At 41.2% G+C, this 25,408-nt stretch overlaps 1 protein-coding gene across 1 annotated transcript in view; it reads left to right on the top strand.

The window, feature by feature from the left end:
- Positions 1–25,408, top strand: part of LOC139303041 (glutamate receptor ionotropic, NMDA 2C-like) — a 40,147-nt gene that overhangs the window by 5,509 nt on the left and 9,230 nt on the right. The window contains exons 3-10 of the mRNA XM_070926736.1: positions 5,326–5,391; positions 5,537–5,725; positions 6,558–6,898; positions 7,361–7,475; positions 12,474–12,685; positions 21,401–21,569; positions 23,618–23,771; positions 24,239–24,364. Of these exons, the coding sequence (XP_070782837.1) occupies positions 5,326–5,391; positions 5,537–5,725; positions 6,558–6,898; positions 7,361–7,475; positions 12,474–12,685; positions 21,401–21,569; positions 23,618–23,771; positions 24,239–24,364 (1,372 nt within the window). The remainder of the gene's footprint in view (positions 1–5,325; positions 5,392–5,536; positions 5,726–6,557; positions 6,899–7,360; positions 7,476–12,473; positions 12,686–21,400; positions 21,570–23,617; positions 23,772–24,238; positions 24,365–25,408) is intronic.

Raw genomic sequence — 25,408 nt, 5'->3', positions numbered from 1 at the left:
ATCACATACATGTAAAATTACATTGAAAGCCAGCAGCTGATGGAATAAAGGACCTCACTCACCTGTTAGTGGCAGTTCTAGGGAGGTAAAGGGAGGTAGTTGCTCTCTAATGGAAGCAAATTGAACTCACTGTGTAAAGGCTGCTAGGAGTCCAATAAAATAACTTTAGCTTACTGCATGGCTCTGACTCGATACAAGTGGTGGTGCTCAGCTGAGAAAATTCACCTACCTCCTTAATGATTCATAAAACCCTCTCAAAACACATTGGACTATCTCCAAAATGCATTATCATCAAGCTTTGAGAATGAGTTTTTGAAAAGGTGACATTTTTGAGATGAATGATTTTCACAGGACATGTAAAAGAACATAATTGTTTTGTAAAAGCAGTCGTTTACTCTTCAGTACTTGTTAAATAATGAGGGTGTAGTAAAACATGTTGTTATGGCTGCTGTGAAACGTTGTGGGAGAGAACAGATTAATTAACTACAGATGGCAACTCTTATCTATTATTGTGAAGCAATATTAAATCTCTCTGTTTCCGAGGAAATACATAGTGAATGTTTGATCACACAAGCCAGTTTTTGTTCATTACAGTTACAAACATCAAACAGTGAGTGATCGTGGTTGTAGACGATGATAAAGTCTGGAATAAACAAAGCCGACAGCTTTATGTGTTTGCCAGTAAACAGGAAGAAAAGTGCCTTTTTAAGCGTGCACATGATGGATTTTTGAAGCAAAGGAACTGTTGAGCTTGAGTATTCAAGCGTATAACACCATCTATTACAATTTGAAGCTGTCAGAAGAAGATTATATTTCAGGAGTCTCAGTCTAAGGTCACACTCTGGTTGTGATATTGGACGGACGTGATGCGCTGAGCCAGACGTCGCTCATTGGTTCACTGTGCAAGTTTGGTGGTTTGTTTCTGTGACCTGCTTTCTCCATTTGTCCTTCTGTAGTTCTGTCTGTTCTCTCTCCGCCACCCCCTCCCCACGTCTGGCTCTCTCTTGGCCTGATGGTCCAGAAACCAGAAAACTCCATAAACAGGTCATGATCGCTGGGAATGAAAGCCACCTCCAAGCTTCACAGCGTGGCCCAATAATTTCAGTAAGGTAGTCAGTCAAGCTACTAATGCTATGGTGTTGAGTGGCAAAGTAGAAGTAAATGTATTGTGGGAGTGTTTGATTATATATCCACTGGGCTGGAAGGTTTCCCTCCACGGTTGAAAATTAATAAGTTTAGCACTTCTGCCAACATAATGAGGTCACAAAACGTTCACTTTACCACAATAGAGCGAAATGATCTGTTAAAACATGAAACAAATGCATTCACCAAAACTACACTGGGATTATTTCTATTTAAAGGGTGAGTTCGCCTGATATCTGTCTCCTCATCCTACACTTCATTTATACTCTTGTGTCCATACATCTTATATATCTTTATATATATTGTATATGCTGGTATAAATTACAGCTGGTTACTGAAGTCAGATGATCACTTCACTACTTTAAGAGAGAAGACAAGCTGCTATATTACCTTTGTCTCAGTTATCAATTATAATTTTACATCACCCAGAGTCCATCTTTTTTCAAATGCATCCTCCATATGTATTCATTTGTGAGTCAGTTTCTACATAAGTTGTACTTGTGCTTTTCCATCTTGTTAAGTCTGGGGTTGTGGTATTTTTCCAACCTTTTGTGATTTGCGTCCATGCTGTTAAAATCAGGGTTTCTATAAAACTACTTTCTACTGAATTCAGAGCCGTAGCTACGATTGAGGACACCAAGGTCATGTCCTCAGTGATATATCTGGGAATTTGCTTGGCTTATTGACATAAAGAGGAATGCGCATTCTATGGTTATGCATCTATTACACATGTTGGTTTTTCAAGGCAGATTCTGATACAAATGATCATCAAAATTGACTACTATCTGACAAACAACTAAGTAAATTAAAATAAAAATAGATTTTGTATTTTCCACTAGGATTACATATGTATGACAGTGAAGCTTAGAAGCTCTCTGTAACCACAGCACTGTCTGCGAGCACATAATACAGATTAAACCACTATATATGTCTTTACACTGAACATTACATTATTGGATTATTATTACTTATATGTGAAAATGTAAGCAGTATTTGAATGTATTAGCTGGTTGACTATGGCCATCGGATAAATGTAGTGGAGTAAAAAGTACAGTATTTACCACTGATATGTAGCAGAGTAGAAGTTAAGTCGCAGAATGATGGTACTTGTGTAAATGTACTTTCCACCACTGCTGATGGAAGTGTGCATATGTTCAGACTTTACAAAAGAAGTGTAGAATGACATTTACTGTACATGTGTAGATGTATGAGTCCATATGTGGGTGAGCATCTGTGAGTGCGACCCTCTTCCTGTTTGACCCACGCCAGTCTTTCCACCGAGGGGAGGTACAGCGCAGAGTTCTCCCCGTGGGAGAAGAGGAGTGTGTGAGCAACCACCATGTCCACCGTCTTCCTGTCACATTACCATACGCTCCTGCAGTAGGACTGCTAATTACGTCTGTGTGTGACAGCCGCACTGCCAAGGTGGTGAGAAGAAGACGGCTGGAAACATGAGGACGGAAGGGGGGGGGCTCTTACGTGAGTGTATGAGCGTGAGAGTTAAACACAGAAAAGAAGGTAATTTTGTTGTAATTCTTGCTTGATTTCACTGTGAAAAATGGACGTCTTTCACCACATTTGCGTCTAAGTTTGTTTGATTTTTCACAATTTCACAATGCTGCTAATTGGATAGTGATGAACTTATATTGTCCCAAGTGAGGTGTGTGTGTGTGTGTGTGTGTGTGTGTGGGGGGGGGGGGGTCACCACATTATTTCTTTGTTTAATAGCTCAGACAAAACAATTTGGTTTTCAATGACACTTCTTCAAATGAAGCACCTCACCACTCCTCTGTCATATCTGATGAAGTAGGACACTATAGTTAACCAGGGCTGCCAATCCAGAGCCATTTTTTATTTATTCACTGACAGCCTGACATGGTTGTGCACTGCTATTTTTATAGCTATTCTGGTGCGCAGCCCAGTCAGTGGTCTACTGGAGTTTCAGCCTCCGGAGGTGAGTCTCAAACAGGCTCAGACAGAGATGAAACTGGTAAAATTGAGTGAAGGAGAGTCTAGCTGTGATATTCCTGTGGTATTCCTCGGGCTGCACAGCTCTCTGGGGCTTTGCAGAGCCTCTGAGCTGTGGGAGAGGGAAGAGCAACAGGAAGGAGAGATGACAGTTAAGTCACCTCTGAGACGAGAACAGCCTGAGAAGATCTGAGACCTGGTCCCAAATGGCACTTGACAGTTTAACACTATCTGCTCTCTCTCTCTCGCTCTCTCCCGCAGCCTCGCTCTCTCATGCATGACTTCTCTATCTGCATACGTGTGTCGCCGTGTTTTGAGATTTCCCAGACTTCCTGTCTCCACTTAGTGTAGGATGCTGCTGTAAAATGTACAGATGTAAAAAAAAAGAAGAAAAAAAAAAAGAAGACGAGATATTACACTGATCTTTGCCTTGTTGCACCAGCTCCTTGTCCGTTATCGAATGAAATTCAGAATATTACTACTTGCGTTAAAGCCAAGACCAGCTGCATGGTCTTGCACCTGCTTACATCACAGGTCTAGTTGTGCCCTTCAGCACCCTTAGGCCTCTTAGATCTTCCATCCAAGCTCTGTTATTACACAGTCCCGGCTAAAAGAGGCAGGGACAGGGCATCCCGACTGTTGAACAGTTTTGGTTGAATCTGTTAAAGTGTTTCTAGTTTTGCTGTTAATTTACACCTGAATGCAGCATTTACTTTGTGTGTTATGTGCATATATGTGCACATATAAGATACATTTGTATCTGCCTATTAAGCATTGTTTCGGTCATTTAGAGGCCAAAATCCATATGGACCTCTACGTGTAAACTAGGCTAGATTTGGCTGATAGCAAAAGCATTTAAATGACTAAATTTCAACATTGCTGCAACACCTGCTTCACATTGGAATAAAATAATTTAAAGGCTGTGGAAACAACAATTATATGTCACCTGAATGTCGAAAAAATGTTCACTTTCAGCCAATTATGTCACATATGTTTAGACATCTTTTAACTTGCAAATCACCTCACTGTTGCTTGTAAGTCTTGATACAAATTATTCTCTATCAGTTGATGATTTCTGCTCTTTGTGTCTATATCCAGTCCCTCTCCCCCACAGTCCTCCTCCTCTCATCCCTGTAGCCTACTTTATTTGAATGCTATTTGAAGGACATGGGTTCAGTGGGCTCTAATAACTTCCATCTTATCTGTCAACACGCAAGAACACACGTCGAGATGGTATGCAAATGTATGCTAACACACACAGACACATACAACATTGGACCACCCCTTCTTGACAGAAAGAGAGCAGCAGGACTGAGTGTTTGCAGTTTGCAGACACTTGTACCAGATCGAGGCTGAATATGAACAATCAGAGCTCCATCGTGAAATGTGAGCAATAATAAACGTGCAAATTGTAACATAAATATTTATGGTGAACGCTCCTTATACAACGATCTCTCCACATCTGCATCTTTATGGCTGTGGGGTGCAAATGCGTATTGACAGTTGCGTAATGCTGTGTCAGCTGGCTTTTTAGAACATGGCAGATATTTAGATTGAAGTGCCATTGTCCCAGCATAGCTCACTTAAAATGTAGTCCTTTCTTTTTTCCCCATTTGTCAGTTCTCATCAACTTAATTGGTTTTGGAAGGCCGTTCCACTGTGTTGCTTATGTGACTTTTAACAGAGATGTTTTTACAAGCGGTCGTATGCTTATTGAACAAGAGGACAAATTATCAAAGTGCACTGCCGTAATCGTGGCAAAAGTCTCATCCAAATTTAAATGTTCCGCAGCACTAACAATGTTAAAGGTGCTGCTAAAATGAGGAGCAGCAGACGAGTTAATTTGAAAACCTTTCGTCAGTTTGCTTCTGTTGTGGCAGAAAGTTCAACACCGTACTCGGATGTTCGTTTGCTGATTTATCTCCTCTTCACAGGTGAATATTTCATGGTCTGCCCAAGAAACCCATTCAAAACCCATGATGCATTTGCAGAAGTGCATGTTTGAAAGTCTTAAAATGAAATAAGACGTTATTTAGTGAGAAGATAAAACTGTACTTCAGCGTCAAGAAAACCCTGTGACAGCAAACATCCACCCTGCTGAAGCATCTTTGAACAAAACCAGCTCCGGAGATGCTGTTGCGTCATTCACCTTTCACCTCCATGAAACATTTTCCCCACCTGAATCCTTAAATGAGACTCTCTTACTCTTTACAGGCTGAGGGATCCTCCTTCTTGCAGATGGGAGCGTCTCTGGAGCAGCAGATTGTCTGCATGTTCAAGGTACAGAAATGTTTCAGTGTTACAGGAATTGACAAACCTCATTCAAACAGTATTTGGGTATGCAATGATTTTTTATTACAACATTTTATGACCTCATTACCTTATTATTATTTCACTTCTTTATGTCCATATGTCCCTGTTTCAGCTCATGGAGGAGTATGACTGGGGCGAGTTCGCGGTGATCACCAGCTTGCTCCCGGGCTATGATACCTTTGTGCATATAGTTCAGTCCTACACAGATACCTCTTACTTCCTGTGGAATCTACAGGATATCTTGTCTCTGGAAATGTCTGTTGGGGCTAATGACGCGAGGACCAAGCGCATGCTGCAGCAGGTACAGTGAGCTATAAGAATCCTGGATCGCATCAGCTATTCTTAAAGCCATCACTAAGTTTGTGTGTAAAGTCTAAATTATTACTAACTACTAGCTAGTTTCAAACTTGGCTAAATTGGGTTGCACCATTAAAACTTATCATAAACATAAACATAAAAAATGTCATAGTTTTAACATCTGTTGCCAGGAAACATCTGTAAAGTGGTCCAATCTAAAGCAATCCACTATAGCATCACAAATGTAGCATGCTAGTTGTAACCATCAATACTTTTTAAATGTAGGTATGACTTTGTTAAATTTATATTGGCATACAAAAATAAATATCTGTTTTAGAGTTAGCTAGTAGCATTCTGATTAGCATTATGCTAACCTAACCAGCCATTTAGCCTTACATTATTGACCGAATAATTTCGTGAAATGTAACTTTCCACGTTACATAATTATTTAAAAAGCATTTTGATGAAGTGTCAGGTCAGATATATTTACCATACTCCATACCTATTTCAATATTCAATCTAAACGGTTAATATGCTAGCAAGCTAATGTTAGCTGTGTCGTATGTGTTCGTTCAGTTAGCTACGCAGCAGCTACACGGGCAGTTACTGTAAATATTTAGTTACAACTAATGTAAGAACCAGTTTATGTGATGCAATCTTTAAATTTAGTGTTTTAAATGTGTTGCTTTCGTTTATTGAAGCTTAAATCTCCACTTTATAACAAGGCTTAAGTTTGAACTGAGGAACAGCTGGTGCTAGCGGCCCCCGATGACCTACAGTAGTACTGCATCTTCAGGCTGTGTTTTACCGCTGACACACTTCTTTTCCGTCTGCAGGTGGACTCTCAGGTCCTGCTGGCGTATTGCTCCTATGAGGAGGCGCAGTACTTGTTTCGTCATGCAGGTGAGGTGGGTCTGCTGGGGCCGGGCTACATCTGGATCCTCCCCAGTCCGGCCGTGGGCAACCCCGACAGCCCTCCACCTGCCACCTTCCCTGTCGGTGTTATTGGTGTGATTACGGAGCAGTGGAGGAAGAGCTTACGGCAGAGGGTGAGGGAGGGTGTCGCCATTGTAGCCAAGGGGGCTGAGAGCTTCAAGAAGCAGTATGGTTTTATTCCTGAGGGACATGGTGACTGCAACAAACCCGCTAAACACTCAGACAACAATACTCTGTTCAGGTGAGGCATACTTTTGTTTCTCGTGAGAGTGATCTTTACTGAGGCATGGACAGAAGAGCACATTTTAACTTTCACACTTTTCATGTGAGCACACGGCATGAAGTGAAAGTATTTTGCTCTTCTTTTGCACGTGATCTGAAATGCAAATGAACCTGGATTAATCATTCACAGCTCAGTCATGGATGTATACTTCAGCAGACAGCAAAAATCACTCAGTAGGAACACTACTGCCCTCCACCAATCAGCTGCCTCTATCATCCCTTAATGAGCTGCTTCCAGTCTCCCACCTTAGATTAAGCCCTCCCAGGGGGGCTTCAGGTTTAATTAGGAGGTGATCATTGTGTGTGTTTATCTGTGTAAGTGAATATGCAAATTCTCGTGTGATGTAGAATCAAAGTCCTTGATTGCATACTATATACTTTGGTACGACTATATATATTTGTATATTCCTGTGGGTTGCAGGCACATGCTGAATGTGACGTGGGAAAGGAAAGATCTGTCATTCAACAACCAAGGCTTCCTCTCCAACCCGTCCATGGTCCTCGTTGCTCTGGACCGGGAGAGACTCTGGGACAAGGTACTGGGCACCACATACTGGCACTGATGGCACAGAACCAATGAAGTGTTTGTCCTGTTATGTGCTCACACGCTGCACGGCATAGAGTGCAGTGTAGTTACAACAGTACAGATGACCGGCAGGATTTGGCACAGTGAACCATGACATAATAAATCTGACAGGGGCCAAATGCATCAAATACATCATGAACATTATGGACTCACAGATTACTGAGGCTGACATTTGCAAGGAGTGTTTTATAGACAATTAAGATAACTTTTATTTTTAGGGTTGAGGTGGGAGCAGGTTTATTTAGAGTCTGTTAACAGCTATTGGCCATGTAGTCCTGTTTATTCATCCAGCTTCTTACTATGAGCGATGGGGTCGAACATGAATACACTTTTCTGCCAAAGTTGGAACAGGTTTGGTTATTTGACATGAGAGATCTCAGCTGGGAAAAAATGATGTCATGCACTTCGATGCACCAATCAGGATTTAGCTATATTTCAATCTAAATGTGGTGACAGTTGTGAGGTTGCCCAACCACTGTCACTATCAAATGTGATCAAATCGCGCCCACACACTCCTGATGAAACAGATGAACTGGGTTTTTAATCGTTAAACTCTTGATGAATAATAACTAGGGATGTTTTCTTTCAAACTCCAACTCTGAATGTTGCTTATTTAATCATTCATGTTTAACATATGCTAATATGTTTTCAGGGGCTTTAACACCAAAATTAAGTTTATCTCCACAGTTACGCACAGACACACAAGTGATGGGTAGAAAATTCACTTCAACAGTGCAATAAAGAAGTGGTCTGCTGCTGTGTATATCAGCCTTTCCATTACGATTAAGAAAGTTACTGAACCAAATGTAAATGTAAGGACATAAACAACTCTAAATTAGCTCTCACTCTGCATTAGTTAGCCAACCATCACATCCAAACAGACTAAATCTCCCCACTAAAACACTCCTTTAAAGCCTCAACCAGCAAGCAACTCTTTAACCAACTGGCTAGATTCACAAAGAACAGAACTTACTTCCTTCACTCTTGCTCCAATCACTGTTGTTCTTTCTTGACCTACACCAGGGGTTCTCAAAGACTACAATTGTGCCCCCTATAACTATTTTACCATTAAAAGCATGCCGAATTAGCTAATAGCAGTTCCTGTTTACAATGTACCCATGGATGTACAAACAACTATCACTGGATTACTTTGACACTGAAGTAATCTTAAAAAACGTGAAGATTCTCAGGCAAGTTCTGGAGTTAAAAGGAGCATCTTTTTTTATATAATCTCTAAATGGATTTACATCAGAGTCAAGTCACATTGAACCTAAAAATATGTGCACCATGCCTGTGTGTGCTTACTTGACTAAGTTACGACTCTGAGAAGGATTTTGATTTTTGGCACAAATTATGGCAGTCTGAAGTATGAACCATACCCTACCTGGGGAGGTGCTCCTCAGTTTGAAAACCTCCTACCTACACATATAATCTGGCTGGATGCAACACATTTGTGTCTATTGCATTGGAGATGTCAAGATGCATTTACAAGTGGATTCATTCAAAATCTAACCTCGAACAATTGATCACAAAATAGCTCCTAGCATACTGAACATCACCAATAGGTGATATTTGAAGGTACAAGTGTATAGACGTAAATTCAAATCAATAATGCGTCTGTGTGTGTTTCCTGTTGAAGCCATATCCTTCTCTCACTCCCGTTCCATGGTCACCATGCCCTTCAATTTTCTTGAGTATTTTCACTACCTTTTACACACACACACACACACACACACACACACATACATACATACACTTTTCAAAGCCCGAGGGTGTATTGAAAAAGTGCGCCTAAACAGAGAGACCTGAATGTAATCTTGCAGCTACAGTTGAACTCATTTATTTCTACCCTGGAAAGACCAACCTACTCTATCAATGTCACCTCCTGGCTGGTGTGTATGTATGCGAGTGTGTATGAACATGGACATGTAATTGTGCTGAAGTGGGTTTGGTTTGTCTGTGTGTGTAGATCTTAAAGATGCACTTGTGCAGCCAACAGCCTCACATACACTTCATCCGTACATGATGCCCTCATGTTCAGGTGTAGATGTATCGACAATCAGACGCCACTTAAAACAACCGTGCAAGAGTCCAAATTCAGTGAATCCTCTCTCCTTGTCACTCGGCCCTCATTACAACCTGATCTCTCTTTACTAGTTCTACCTCTCCTCTTCGTGCCATGTAGCTCATCCACAATTACATCAAGTTGTGGTGTACTCGCTCTTCTCAAGTCTCTGTCCTCCACTGTGACACCCTGACAGTTTAACATGTTGTCTGAAGGGTGCTGCTGGGTGACAATTTTGGCAGGAAAGTCTGCTGGGCTCTCCTAGTTCTTCATCTCTGTTCTCCTTTTCCTATTTTTCTCACCTGTAGAATTAAGACGGAGAATAAAAATACTTATTTTTTTATGTATGTACAATATGAAAGGAGCATTTTAGCATCTTTCAGCTCATGGCCTGCAACTCTACTGTTTTGGTTCACGCTCAACGCTCTCATCAACCTCATTTCGAGCAGGAGCAGGCAGCTGTTTTCAGCAGAAAAGCTGATAAAAATAAAGTGACTGTACACTATCTGCTCTGCACCGAACGGCAGACAGACAAAGTTGTGGAGACAAAAACAGAGCTAAAAGGGCAAATAAATGCTAATGTTGCTCCATGTCTGCTAGATGTGTAAATAGACAAGTTTTATTTTTATAATCAATAGAATTTTAAAAAAAGTAAAAATGTGGCTTTACTAACTATTTGCCTTTGCTGGATTGAAAAACGTTTTATACAGTTATAAGGTGTTTATTTTTTGCTAGAGCACTCCTGCTGTGTGGCTGTGTCTGTCTGAATACGGCCTAATACCATGGTTAGTTCATCATGATATGTTGCATTTTACATTATATTACATTGATTTGGCAGATGCTTTTATCAAAAATGACTTTTAATAAGTGCATTCAAACCATGTAGGAACAGGCAAATACCTAAAATACCTAAAAGCATGTTCAATGCAACAGTACAAGTACTTTTTTTCTTTTAGAGATGAGACATAAGTGAAAGCAAAGGTTGTTGATATGTAGTCTGAAGACGTGACTCTGCTGTCCTGACTTCCCCTGAGTAATGGGACGGCTAAACGTCCAGAAGCAGAGGCAGCGCAGTGGTAGGGCCGGGGTGTAGGGTTTGACCATGGCTTGGAGGTAGGAAGGAACAGTTCCCTTTACAGTTTTGAACTGGATGCGAGCAGCAACAAGGAGCCAGTGTAGTGAACGTTGAAGAGGCGTGGTGTGAGAAAACTTCGCGAAGGTTGAACACCAGGTGGGCAGCAGCATTGAGACCAAATCGTGATGACAGCATCTGCTAGAAGTAATCAGAAATATTAATTTAAAAGACATGAATTTGAGTAAATCAAATTTAGGTGTATAAATCTTTTGGTTTCATACATTTAAAAGGACAGCTGTATATTTTCAGGTAGAGTGCTACATTACTTGGAATTGGCAGCCCTGGGAGTATTTACTTTGATTTCTAACATAAATTATTGGGAGAATTCCACCACCTCTATACTGTATATGAAACCAGTATCCAATAATCAATAACAGTTTTGGCACCTTGTGTAGCGAGCGTGGGAATGACAGAGCGCCTGCTTAAGATGCTCCACGAGAGGAGAAGACATGAGGATCCCATAAAAGACAGAATGAAATGATTGATCTTCACAACTGGCGTCCCTGCGATTCTGTCATTCACAGATGCCGCAGAAGAAACAAATCACCGTCTTGCACGTCACACTGTACCTTCATGCAAATTTGTAAAGCATCCATGTATGACGAAGGAAGAGCGCTAGTATGAGTGAGTTGGTATAAAAAACAGGTCTCATTAAAGCTGTGAGGGAGCAAGTTTCACATGCAGTAAGTCAGCGCTGGCTGAGCTCAGTATGGTTCATTAGGTTGGGCTGATGTGACAAACAGTCCTGGCTCTCACAGAAAGGGTTTCACTGAGCTTAGTGCCGACATCGATAGGATTATTCACTGTGTGATGTGACATTTAACAGCAATTCTGGTCCAAAGTGGCTCCCTTTGACATTAAAAACTCAATCTGCTGCTTATTTTATTCAATAGTTACCCTGCTACAGTAAGTCATTGTCTCTTTGTCGATTCCGGTCAGTTAAGGAGCTTTATTAACACAATATATATATATGTATACACACATACATACATATATACATATATGTGTATATATACAGTATGTATATATATAGGTTTTTTTCCATTATTAAAACAGTTCTACAAAAGCACCAAATATTTTAAATGCTCAAAGACATGAAAATGCAGATAATAAATAACACTAATCACATGAACAGTCCCATTTATGAACAGTGACATTTCAATTTGTTTATTCAGTTGAAAAAGGACAATTAATAATTGAATAATCAGTCAACAAAATGAACACAAATTGAAGGCAACACATGCTGGGATGTATTATTAATGTGATGCAGTCGGTTTGCTCTTTGTTTTAGTTTCTGGCTTTTTTTTTTTGTCTTACTCAAAGACTTTTAAGTCTCCTCAGCATGCATTAATGAACTCTGCTCCTCTTTCATCTTCTAATCCTCTTCCTCCAGGTCAGCACATGCTAATTTTCCTTCATAAAATAAAAAAAGAAATCATTCATCCTCTGAAGTAGAGGAAGACAAGACAGGTGAAGAGAGAAGGAGTTGACATGCAAAGAAGGTCACAGCTGAGATTCAAACACACGTGCAGTGGTGGAAGAAGTAATTTACTTTAGTAAAATAGTAATACCACAGTGTGAATATACTACTGCTTTTAAAATCTTAGCAGAAAGCATAAAATGGAAGTGTAATAATGAAGTGCAATGCCTCAATATTGTGCTTAATTCAAATGTCATAAATTACATTCCATCACTGCGCACACGTTCATGATAATGAGTTCTTTGTCTCTCACCCTCTTGCTCTCCAGGTGGGTACGTATGCCCGAGGGATCCTTCAGGTCCGCTACCCCGTCTGGCCTCGATATGGCAGCTTCCTGGAGCAAGTGTCCGATGACCGTCACCTGACCGTGGCCACGCTGGAGGAGCATCCCTTCGTCATGGTCGAGAACGTGGACCCGGGCACTGGCACATGTGTCCGCAACACGGTGCCCTGCAGGCGCCAGTCCAATCGCACAGAGAGGTACACAAACACACGCACAGCTCGTCACATCTGCACAAATGTGTAGATGACAGCACACACACGTGATTGACACATTAACACAGACATACAGACACTGATTCGGCTTGGTATTGAACCCCAATACTTTTTTGTTACTGAAATGTGTCCGTAGCACTGAGTATCACGAAGTATTCAAAGCTGGCATTGAATGTTAGTCAGGTTCATAATCTCGTCGGCAACTCTTCCTGTCTTTGGACAACATTGAATATTTGACAGCTTTGGCTTCTTTTGTTAAATAAAAAGAAAGTTTAGAAAAAGACGTTATATTTATTAAAGTATCATTTTGGTATTTGGTACCAAAAGGTTTCATATCCACACGAGTATATAAACCTTTCTGATACCTAGTCCGACACACAGATATCTGCACCCTCCCTCTCTGTGTCTCTGCCCCAGTTTAGTTCTGAGTAGACACTGCAAACCTCCTCACTTCATTAAACACAGCGTAATTGTGTGTGCTGAGTGTCTGAGCACTTTCAAAACACACCTCCGGTGTCAAACATAGATCGCAGCACGGCAGAAAACAGCCATTAAACAGCTATTACCTCTGACTACCTACAACTGCTCGTCAGGAATACACGATGTCTTCATTATGTTCAAACGACCACAGACAATAGAAGCGTCAGTCTGTCATAAATGTAATTGCAGCCTGTTGTAAAACCAGTGTCAACCACTTTGTCAGCTCAGCCTTATGGTTTCCACACAGGGACGTTTGACCTCAGGAGCGCTCTGACAAAACACATGATATCGCAGCTAAAATAACAGCTATTGGGAAACGTGATTCTCTAAAATCTATGACGGTCTTTTTTAGGCTGACCTGAAATCACAGTTTTTGTTTTCTCCTCTGTGCTGTTTCAGATTTGACAAAAAAAAAATCTTACCTTAACGTCCACTTGCTGGCTTTTTCGGAAGCTTGTTATGGAGATCTCCGGTCTTTCACGTTGGATGTGAATTGTCTCCTTGTTTCAGTGGTTCCTGTAAACAGTGGTGAACAAGTGTGCTTGAGGGCTTTGTTGGTGCCTGAATGATTTCGTGAAAACAATGTGATTTAAATGTATTGAGAGACAAAGCAAAACCAGAATGTCCAGATTCTGTTAGAGAAATACGAAAACCCTCATTCAAAATCCCATTGACATTTCCAGCAACACAAACGCCTGAAAATCAAACCTTGGAACATAATCTTACTCAACAGTATATTGTGTGGTTCACCGCGTATGTCTAGGTAAGTATGATATTTAAAAAAAAAAAAGATCTAATATCAGCCCTTAACAAACATAATTCTTCTTAATCCCTAGATTATCACAGGTTAAACGTCACGATCGATTAAAGAGGCGAGTTCATGGGTGAGTCAAGGGGCTGCAATTAGTTCAGAAATGTCTAAAAAATTGGAAAAATTACATTAGAAGAGAGCTGTAGTGAATTTCATGGATATAGACAAACAAAAAACCTAGTTATGATGACGCCCAACTGGTAAATTTTCAGTAATTGTTAAAATCACGAAGGTTTTCATCTTTGAGAGTGGATGCCATTTTGTCTTAGAATATGGAAAGTAAACCCCAGGAACAGGCTTTATTTTTCAACAAGCCCTCCAAATTAAATGACAGAATACGTCATTTGTTCATGCCCACTAGAACGACACAGAGAAGCGTTCTCTAAGCTGATGCTCCACTGGACGACGCACTCCCTCCCCATGACAAATCACTGTTGGGGAAAACAAATCTGTTTTGTTATGTGACAACTTCATCAGGTTGGGATTAGGGAAAAATCATTTGAAAATCGATATCAAGTGATATTTGAGGCAAAGTGTGGTGCATGAAGCCTTCTCTTCATCCTTAATGCTGGAATAATGAGTCAGAAGTGGGACACATGTCTTTGATCACAGACATATTAGTGTCTTTATCTTCCTGGATCTGCCAAGATAGTGTTAATGAATAATAACTACTTACTTATTTCAAGTGGTTTTCTAGGCTCTTCATCATTAAATGAAATGCTAATTCTTGATTACAAAGCTTTTTATGGTCGTCTTTAGGATGTGTATCCATGTTTTAACATTTACTGAGACCAGATTAGGTTTCTAAGAGCTTTTGTGCTGCATTTTCTGTAGATAATGTCTCCCTTTGACTGAGAAACTAGCAGCTTGAAAGGTACAGTGCATCCGGAAAGTATTCACAGCGCTTCACTTTTTCCACATTTTGTTATGTTGCAGCCTTATACCAAAATGGATTAAATTCATTTTTTTCCTCAAAATTCTACACACAACACCCCATAATGACAACGTGAAAAAAGTTTGAGATTTTTGCAAATTTATTAAAAATAAAAAACCTGAGAAATCACATGTACATAAGTATTCACAGCCTTTGCTCAATACTTTGTTGATGCACCTTTGGCAGCAATTACAGCCTCAAGTCTTTTTGAATATGATGCCACAAGCTTGGCACACCTATCTTTGGGCAGTTTCACCCATTCCTCTTTGCAGCACCTCTCAAGCTCCATCAGGTTGGATGGGAAGCGTCGGTGCACAGCCATTTTCAGATCTCTCCAGAGATGTTCAATCGGATTCAAGTCTGGGCTCTGGCTGGGCCACTCAAGGACATTCACAGAGTTGTCCTGAAGCCACTCCTTTGATATCTTGGCTGTGTGCTTAGGGTCGTTGTCCTGCTGAAAGATAAACCGTCGCCCCAGTCTGAGGTCAAGAGCGCTCTGGAGCAGGTTTTCATCCAGGATGTCTCTGTACTTTGCTGCATTCATCTTTCCCTCTATCCTGACTAGTCTCCCAGTTCCTGCCGCTGAAAAACATCCCCACAGCATGATGCTGCCACCACCATGCTTCACTGTAGGGATGGTATTGGCCTGGTGATGAGCGGTGCCTGGTTTCCTCCAAACGTGACGCCTGGCATTCACACCAAAGAGTTCAATCTTTGTCTCATCAGACTAGAGAATTTTGTTTCTCATGGTCTGAGAGTCCTTCAGGTGCCTTTTGGCAAACTCCAGGCGGGCTGCTATGTGCCTTTTACTAAGGAGTGGCTTCCGTCTGGCCACTCTACCATACAGGCCTGATTGGTGGATTGCTGCAGAGATGGTTGTTCTTCTGGAAGGTTCTCCTCTCTCCACAGAGGAACTGGTGCTCATTGGGACCTTCAAAGCAGCAGAAATTTTTCTGTAACCTTCCCCAGATTTGTGCCTCGAGACAATCCTGTCTCGGAGGTCTACAGACAATTCCTTTGACTTCATGCTTGGTTTGTGCTCTGACATGCACTGTCAACTGTGGGACCTTATATAGACAGGTGTGTGCCTTTCCAAATCATGTCCAATCAACTGAATTTACCACAGGTGGACTCCAATTAAGCTGCAGAAACATCTCAAGGATGATCAGTGGAAACAGGATGCACCTGAGCTCAATTTTGAGCTTCATGGCAAAGGCTGTGAATACTTATGTACATGTGATTTCTTAGTTTTTTATTTTTAATAAATTTGCAAAAATTTCAAAAAAACTTTTTTCACATTGTCATTATGGGGTGTTGTGTGTAGAATTTTGAGGAAAAAAATTAATTTAATCCATTTTGGAATAAGGGTGTAACATAACAAAATGTGGAAAAAGTGAAGCGCCGTGAATACTTTCCGGATGCACTGTAACAGCGCAGAAACAAAATATTCAACTCCTGGTATGGTGGTATTTTCTGATATGTGAACACACAGAAGAGAAAAACAGAAGAGAAGTGCTCCTTCCAAGGATCTATTGATCATTTGTGATTGTGAGCAGAGACACATATTGTTCAGCATACCGAGAGACGCAGGAATCACATGAGAACAGACACAACTTTGCTGCCAGTTCTGCACCTGTTGATAAACTAGTTTTCTCAGTATAAGTATAAGTCAGACGACATGTTGTGACGTATCGGCTGACATCTAACCTGCCACACTCACCACATCTCACTGCACTGATTTGGTTTAATTTATTTAAAGGCCTTTCGCGAAAGAAGAAAACAAGCACCAAACAAACGCCAGCATGCAGAGCAATTGTTAGCCCATTTTCTCTGTATGCTGGTGTTTTCTTGTTGTTGTTGGTATAAGACTTGTTCACCTCAGACTTCACGTACAGTTCCTCTCTCTCTACACTCTGGAGGTTTGTTATTTCTAATTTGATTCTCACTGGATGATTTTCTCTCTGCCTGTTATTGATTATGTTGGGTAATACTATGTATTCATGCTGCTATGTTGTTTACCTGCAGCAGGGATCTTACCGAAGAGTAGAAACTATCAGCTATACAGCCAGCCCCATCTGCCACAGTATGAACCTCCTGACCTGTTAGTGTGTTTGCTTTTTTGCCGACACAAATATTTACAAATATTTGATATATTATTCTTATATATCAGGGGTAAAATCACTTCACTTTTTTTCAAACTACATCAATCTCTGCTTCAATCAAGCATATAAGGGGCCTCCCTTTGTATTATGTTTAAAAGGAAAAATATAACTTGCAGAGGACAACATTTGGCCGCTGCCTCACATTGTCAAACAAAATACACAACTAATAAATCCAGTGGCTCAATCACATGCAACCTTCATGCATATATCTTAAGTTCCTTTAATTACATTTTCTGATGGAAAAATGTCATCAGCAGCTGAACAGAGGTGTTTTTTTTTATTATAGTTAAGTGTCTTCATTTTTCATATTTTAAACCCAAAAGAAGATTGAGAAGAGAAGAGAAGATTGATACCACTGTCATGTCAGGCTAGCTGTTTCCAGCCATTATGCTAAGCTAAGCTAACCTGCTGCTAGCTGTAGCTTCATATTAGCGTACAGACATGAGAGTGGTATCAGTCCTCTCATCTAACTCTCGGCAAGAAAATGAATGTTTTCCAAAATGTCAAACTACTTTTAATTGTTGATGCAGGATGTGATATTATGTACTGTATGGTAACTTTTACCCATCAAGCCTCACATGTACCACCATAACTTGTGTTTAATTATTAGATTGATTGCCTTTTAATCACCCGAACAACAGAAAACAAACAATGGCATGCCATGTTCATGTTCACTTCAGTGACTCCACATGTATCTGTGTGTGTGTTTGTCTGTGGGTATGTATCAGTTATGCAGATTGCAGCTGACCATGGCTGGCACATTAATTATAGAGAGAGATATGTAGCGGCTGTTGTTGGGCGCGATGGCACATTGATTGCCAGTAAAGAAGATTTATCTGTCCAACATGGGGACATCTATCATAGCATGGGACAGTGTTATCCCATCATACCCTCTTTCTGTGTCTCTTTCACCATTTCTCTCTGGCTGGCATGTCCCATTTGGACGGTGACCAACAAACAAGGAGACGGAAAGAGAGAGGGGAGAGGGAGAGTAGACTGCTGCTATATAAATCAGTTAATCTGGCTGTGTGGTCTGAGCAGCTTCCCTGCGTAGCAGATGTTTAGCGTGATTAAAACTTTTTGTCTTGCTCATTAAAAATCCTTTCTTTGGACAGATGATGGCTTCTTTTGCCAGAAAGCTGAGCCTACCTCTCTGCCCTGATTAAGAGCAGAAATTCTGCACTAAAATCCAACTTTGAAAAGGGTTATGCTATGTGATATAGTATGCCAAGAATTTTGATAATCAATTAATTATTTAAGTAATTTATCCAGAAAAAAATGCTGAACATTTGCTGGTTCCAGTGTCTCAAATATGAGGATGTGGAGCTTTTCTGGGTTTGATATGATTGTAAATTGAAGACACTACATGGCCAAACGTATGTGGACACATGTTTTGTCCCAAATCTGTTGCCAGAATGGACACTAATATAGGACGATTTCTACAAAACCCCGGGTGGTGATTTTTAATGTTCTATGCTGATGTTTTTAAAATAGTTCACCTGCACATGGCAACTATGGTTAAGGTGCTTTTGGTCTTGGGCTATTTTTAATGGTTTGGTCCCTTTGGTCTAATTAAGGTAGATCATCATGCTACGGCATAGAATACATTTTTGGACAATCGTTTGCTTTCAATTTTGTGGCATGAATTCAACATGACAGTGTCCCCATTCACAAAGTGTGGTCCATAAAGAAATGGTTGTTGAAGAACATGACAGGCCTCCACAGAGCCCTGACCTCAACCCCATCCAACACTTTTGGATTGAACTGGAACACCGACAGCGAGCCAGGCCTTATCGCTTGAGATCAGTGGCAGACCGCTCTAACGCTGTTGTGGCTGAATGGGAGAGTGAAGAGTGGAGGCTATAATAGAGAGCCAAAGTCATGACGTCATGTCCGGGCTAGCCTCTGATCCACTAGCTTCTGTTACTCCATGTCAGTCTCTCATTCAGCATTTCTGTCTTCTGCCTTTCTGAAAAAAAATTAAGCGTGTTCCTGGGGTTTGCTTAAACCGGCATCTCGCTACAGCACTTGTTATTAGAAATCGAAACCTTAGTGGTTTTTATAAAGCTAAACAACGGTTATTTTGTGAGCGCAGAAAAAACTACAGCTCCCAGGTTTACAAGCGCAGGTACTTACATTGTTACTTGGTTTTGTCCATATCTGTAAAATTCACCAAAGCTTTCTTCTAAAGTCATTTTTAAAAGAAAAATCTGTTCTAATCTCTGCTGTCAAAAAACTGAAAACGGCAGCCCCTGGATTCACTCATGGACCCCTAACCTTAACCCACAAAGGTCTAGGGCTTATGGGGAATGGTGTTAATGGCAGCAAATAAACAATACTAGATTGTTTTTCAAAAAACCTTATCTAAACATATGAAGCGAGCCACACGGCATACTGTTGAGAAAGGCGTGTTCCATGGCTGGATTTTTAGTTATTAATTAATATCAAAATGTCAATGGGATTTTGAATTAGGTTTTCTTACTTCTGGAACAGTAAACGGAGGTTCTGGTTTCAGTTTGGCCCTCTAGCAGCATATTAATGTCCATGGTTTTGGAGTGACATGTTCAACAATCACATATGGGTGTAATGTTTGGGTGTCCACATACTTTTGGCCATGTACTGTAGTGTTTTGGCTTTGGATCATTGGTCGGACAAAACAAGTATGTAATAGTTTGTTGACTGCAAACGTATCCTAACGACTGTAGGACATTAACTTCCCAGCGCTTTCTTCATCATTCTTACATGATCACAGTGGTGGTAATTTCATCAAACATCCCCCTCCTCCTCTTCCTCCTCCTCCTCCATCTGTCCTCCTTTGCTCTTGCCCTCCTTTCCTTCCGAACTGCACCCTTGTCAGGCCTTGTCTGGTTGTTCGCCATGTGTTTCCTGTCTCCTGTTTACCTGAGAATCCTCCCCCCTTTCTCTCGCTGGCCTAACTCCCTCATGGTGCTTCCCTCCACGCTGCACTAGTTTCTGGGCATTTTTTGGAAGAACACACTGCACAACACAACTGCTGCTAATCCTCAGAGGATACTGTACTATATGTGTGCATGCGCTTGTGTGTGTGTGACGGAGAGAGACGGCCCAATTTAAGTGTGTTTGTGTGTGTGTGTGTGTGTGTGCGTGTGTGCATTGTTAGTGGAGTGTGTATAATGACGACAGGTGGCCAGCTCCTGCAGCAATTAATTAACACTGCGTTTATCAGAGCTATTGACTCCTGTGAAAGAAGCAAGGCTTTCAAAAACACTTACAATTTGTCTAAAATGAACTCACTTAAGCTGTTGAAAATAATCTACTTGAATGTTAATTACTCGCTTGACTTTTTTCATTCAATGTCTTGCTCATTTATTCACTCACATGCTCTTTTTTTTATCACTCTTCGACTCTCATGCTGACTTATTGACGTGCTGAGGTTATCTCAGTCACACACACAAACACACACATCACTTCGGAGGACTTACATTCATATCCTGGGGACCGTAACCCTAACCCTTGCCTAACCCTAGGTTGTGAATTTTTAAATGACAAAAGACCTGTGTCAGTGCCCTGGAGACCTCCTTACCTGGCCCAACCTAACCCCAACCTACCCATAACCTTACCCTAACCTTAAAAGGAAGGTGAGTCCTCACAATGGGTAAAAAGATGTATGTCCCCACAACATGAGTAATACGTATGCACACACACACACACACACACACACAGCATGATTCAGCCCTTGTAAATTTTAGGCAGGATTTCAGGAAGTTTGTCGACTTCATTTTCAATCTGTTTGCTTTCAACTTTCATTGTCCTCTGTTACTGTTACTGGCTCTCCATTATTTTTTATTCTATTATCTTTTCGCCATTTCCTGTCCTTCTCCTCTCTTCCTTTACACCCCATTAAGTAGCAAGGCCACAGAGAGGAAGTGAGTGTCTCGCACATGTTACACACCTTAATGGCCTTTGATTAGAGACCATCACAGTCACTCAACCATCTACTGTGAGCTCTGTCACATTGCCTCTGTGTGTGTGTGTGTGTGTGTGTGTGTGTGCAATTTTTTGGCATCTCGTCCATCTCTTTGAAAGACACCCTGTTAACACACATTGATTTTAGCTAATGAACCAGCCATCGCCTGCCCTTCACTTCGCTGCCGCAGACAATGGTCTCTGTGACTATTTAGCACTCACTCTCTGAAACGAAACAAACAGCTTTAGTCGACAAAGCTAAATATAACAACATCCCCAGCTGCCAGAGAGGCTTTTTGATCACAAGATGTTGAAAACAAAACTGTATTTACTGTATGTGTGCTGTTTTTTTCTCATCCCTCTTCCAGTATTATCGGCCACTCAGAGTCCTACACCAAACTGTGCTGTAAGGGCTTCTGCATAGACATCCTGAAGAAGCTGTCCCGCACCATCAAGTTCTCCTATGACCTCTACCTGGTCACCAACGGAAAACACGGCAAGCTGGTCCGTGGGACTTGGAACGGCATGATTGGGGAGGTGAGACTTAGGGCAGAGTTATTTAAAGAAGGATAAATCCCTGAATGCAACAGCTGGTGTAGTTGTGTTGAGTCGCCTAGTGGCCGTCTACAGACAGTTATTAGTGCAAGGTGTTTTAAAATGTTCATCCACAGATTTAACTAAAATAAATGTAGCTTTGGGCTATGGCATGCCCTAATTGCAGATATGCTATCACCAAAAACAGCCGTGAATGTTGACCCTTAAATTTAGGAACACTGCATACAGGAACATTAACTATTCTGTATAAAATAATCCTATTGAGGTCAAGAGTAACTAAAAAAAAGTATGTCTTTAGCGGTTCCTTATTTACACTTCCAGGAGACACAGAGTAACACTATCATTCATTTGGAGTCGTGTTTCTGGCCACCTGACGATTATAAGCCTAGTATTCAGTCTCTTTCAGCTCTGTTTTTGGTCTCACCAAGTCCTGAGGGAAATATCTGTCTCTTTAGCAGCTAAATGTATGCTGTTCAGTGCTGGGCAGATGTACAGTGGGTTTATGACAGCTTGAAACCAGCTGCCTGCTCCAGCTGGAAATGAGGATGATGAGAGTGAACCAAAACAGCAAAGCTGCGGGTTGTAAAACCAAAACAATGAAAGATGCTAAAAGAAGGAAGTACAGAGTTCTTCTCTGCAAGCGCCCCCTTTCACATTACACTTTGTCATTTGAACTGTTGTTAACATATACATATTGATTAGTGCAGCTTTAATATCAAAATTACCTTAAAAAAAAGCACAAAATAGTGAAAAAAGTGTTGATATAAGTCCAATATGAAACTTAAATAACAGCTGCCACCAGATCCTTCAGTATCAGTTAAATTTCACCATGGAGACCGGCTTTCAAATCTTTAAATTAGCTTCAAATCACGAGTCCCATCAAGAGGGAGCAGGGTGAAGTGTGACAACCAGTTTGGGTTTTTTTTATGCATTCAGACCCGTCGAAGGATTACATGCTCCTCTTCCAACAAGAGAACAAGTTCTAAAACTCTGGCTGGCTAAACTGGCTAAAATGCACTGTGTCATAAAGCTCAAACAAGGCTGTTTTGTCTGTTTGAGTTCCTGAAAAGTTGAAATTTTGGTTATTATCAAAGAACATCCATGTTTTATTAGCCATTTCATGTTTCAGTTGTAAAATACACAGATGTAGAGGTCAAAGCTGTACGGGACAGTACTTGAGTAGATGTACGTAGTGGCGCCCCACCTCTGCACTCCAGTACAGTTGGTGGATGGTAGTAATGATGCACAGTGTCTTAAGCGACACTAGTGTTGCACGGGCGGGAGAGTTTCTTTGATGGGTTTTATCTAGGTCAGTGGTGTGAGGCCATGCATATACATATGGAGCTAATACACACTTTTCTCCCACACACCAAGCCACATCAAACACAGCTGCATCTGAAAGTAAAACGCCCTGAACAGGTGTTCCTCAGGAGAGCCTTCTTGCTTGTGTTTCTGTGCCTTCAGGTGCTTTGCACTGGGTCTGTATCTGTGTGTGTGTGTGTGTGTGTGTGTGTGTGTGTGTGTGTGTGTGTGTGTGCTACATTTATAAAAAAAACAAAACAGATTTCTCTCTGCAGAATTCCTGCTTTTCAGAAAAGCAAGCTTGGATATGAGCACTCCTGAGATGCAGCATTCTCCCTCTCTGGATGCTCCGATGATGAGACAAATATCTTTTCATATCTCTGCAGACAGCCATTATTAGAGTTATGCCTTGCTGTAGAACACAAAGTGTTTGCTGCATTGTGGCTTCCATGTTCAAAAAGGGATTGCTCATGAAATTCAGAATTTGCTCTCTTTTGAGCAAAGAGGGGCTTGGCAGCCTGTCCTCTGGGACACTGGGAAGCAGGTTTCGTTGTGATAAAATGTACCCATTCAGGTCTATTTTACAGAATTATACAGTAACTAAAATAGTGTGGTACAAAAGCAGAATAAATGCAGGAAAGCATGTTTTTACACTGCTGAGTCTCAATGCCTCACTGTGCCTCTATGGTGCTTTACTTTATTTCCTGTCTCTTTCGTTCTCCTCTCAGGTTGTGTATAGGCGAGCTGACATGGCCATTGGCTCTCTCACTATCAATGAGGAGCGTTCGGAAATCATCGACTTCTCCGTGCCGTTTGTAGAGACAGGCATCAGCGTCATGGTCGCCCGCAGCAACGGGACAGTTTCCCCATCTGCCTTTCTTGGTAAGGAAAAAAGACAGCTGCTTCTTCTACATCCATTTTGGATTTGATTGTGCTCGTTCAAACCCGGTCATAACATCCATTATCCTGGAGTTTGATGTACAGTGCGTGTCAGCCATGTTTTCTGCCACCTTCTTTCTCAACACTTCCTCCCAGGATGGCCTACTTAAACAAGTTCTGTCTCTGCAGACGCTTCAGGAAACTTCCCATTAAGCTTTTATCCTGCCGATAACTGTAGCCTACAACTAAATCCCCTTACGTACCGCACACACACCTAAATCCCTTTTCCAAACCCTAAACAACAAAATTCAGCACAAAATCCTGAACAGTGTATTTCTCTCTTCTCATTTTTCTCATCAGCTATCCTCCTACCACATATGGTGACCCCCATCACAGGCTGGGGTTTAGAGGCAGGAAGTACAAAAGAGACTAACTTTAATCCCTTATGTTTGTTCCTTCTCCTCCTCCAGAGCCCTACAGCCCAGCAGTGTGGGTCATGATGTTTGTGATGTGCCTGACCGTGGTGGCGGTGACGGTTTTTGTGTTTGAGTACTTCAGTCCAATCGGCTACAACCGCAGTCTGGTCAGCGCCAAATGTGAGTTTTACTCGTCTTTGTTTCACTTTTACCGGTAGATTTTCTTTCCTCCTGAGTACAGTGGATGATAGACCACAGCATCATCACTAAAAACTCCAGTAATGTCCATATTTATCTCACAGCTTCACATTTATATCATATTCTGTTATTCTCACATATTTAAGTGTAACATGACGAGAATGAATGTAATTATTTGTATTTACGTCACTAAAAGATAGCCCGAAGCTGTGAATTAAAAAAAAAAGATCCGTGAAATGTACTTAATTTGCATCTTAGAAAGCAGTTCACAGTAAGCCTGTGTGCATGCCGCTAAATCCAGCCCCGTCTGCATGTTTTGCTACGTTAAGAGTCCCTCACCAGGATTTTGGGGGAGAGGGCTAATCAATCCCAGAATGCAGCGCTGACAGAGCGTGCCTCGTCTCCAGGTCCGAAAGGTCATTTTCCTGTTTTAATTAGCATTCGTCGCTGCACTAATCGAAGTGTGATTGATGGCGGTGGCACCCTCCGTTGCTGCACATGAGCAACGGTGGCAGAGAGTGATGGAAACGGGCCGAGGCTGTGAAATTGTTCTGTTGTTTGTGAGTTTGCAGAAGGGCACGAGATGGCTTCTTACAAGATGGACAGTAGACATATTTCACTTGATGAGAGAAGGTGTGACTTAAGATGTCATCAAACTGACAGTCAATCCATCTACAGTTGTTGACTGTAGACTTAAAGTGTTGTTTAACCCAAAGTACAAAAAATATTTTCTCTCTCACCTCTAGAAGTATCTAGCCATGAAGATAGTTTTGTTTTTAGATTTCTTTGTACCGTTTACTACTTTCTATCGTAGAAATAGTCCAAATTAAGACAAGACTGTCCACCCAAGCAGCAACTAATCTAATAATGACATATGTTTACATTCGATTGAAGAAGACCACTAGTAGCCGTTTCCTATTGACAGTCAACATTGGCTTCTTTTCACCATGACGGTGATCGTTCCCTAACCCTAACCGAGTTGATGTTGTGCCTAAATCCAACCAAACCTCAACCACAGCCGTTTAT

This window comes from Enoplosus armatus, chromosome 20 (assembly GCF_043641665.1).
Source record: "Enoplosus armatus isolate fEnoArm2 chromosome 20, fEnoArm2.hap1, whole genome shotgun sequence".
In the NCBI taxonomy this organism is placed as follows: Eukaryota; Metazoa; Chordata; class Actinopteri; order Centrarchiformes; family Enoplosidae; genus Enoplosus; species Enoplosus armatus.
Note: the sequence above shows the minus strand (reverse complement) of the source record. Positions and strands in the feature narration are given on the sequence as shown.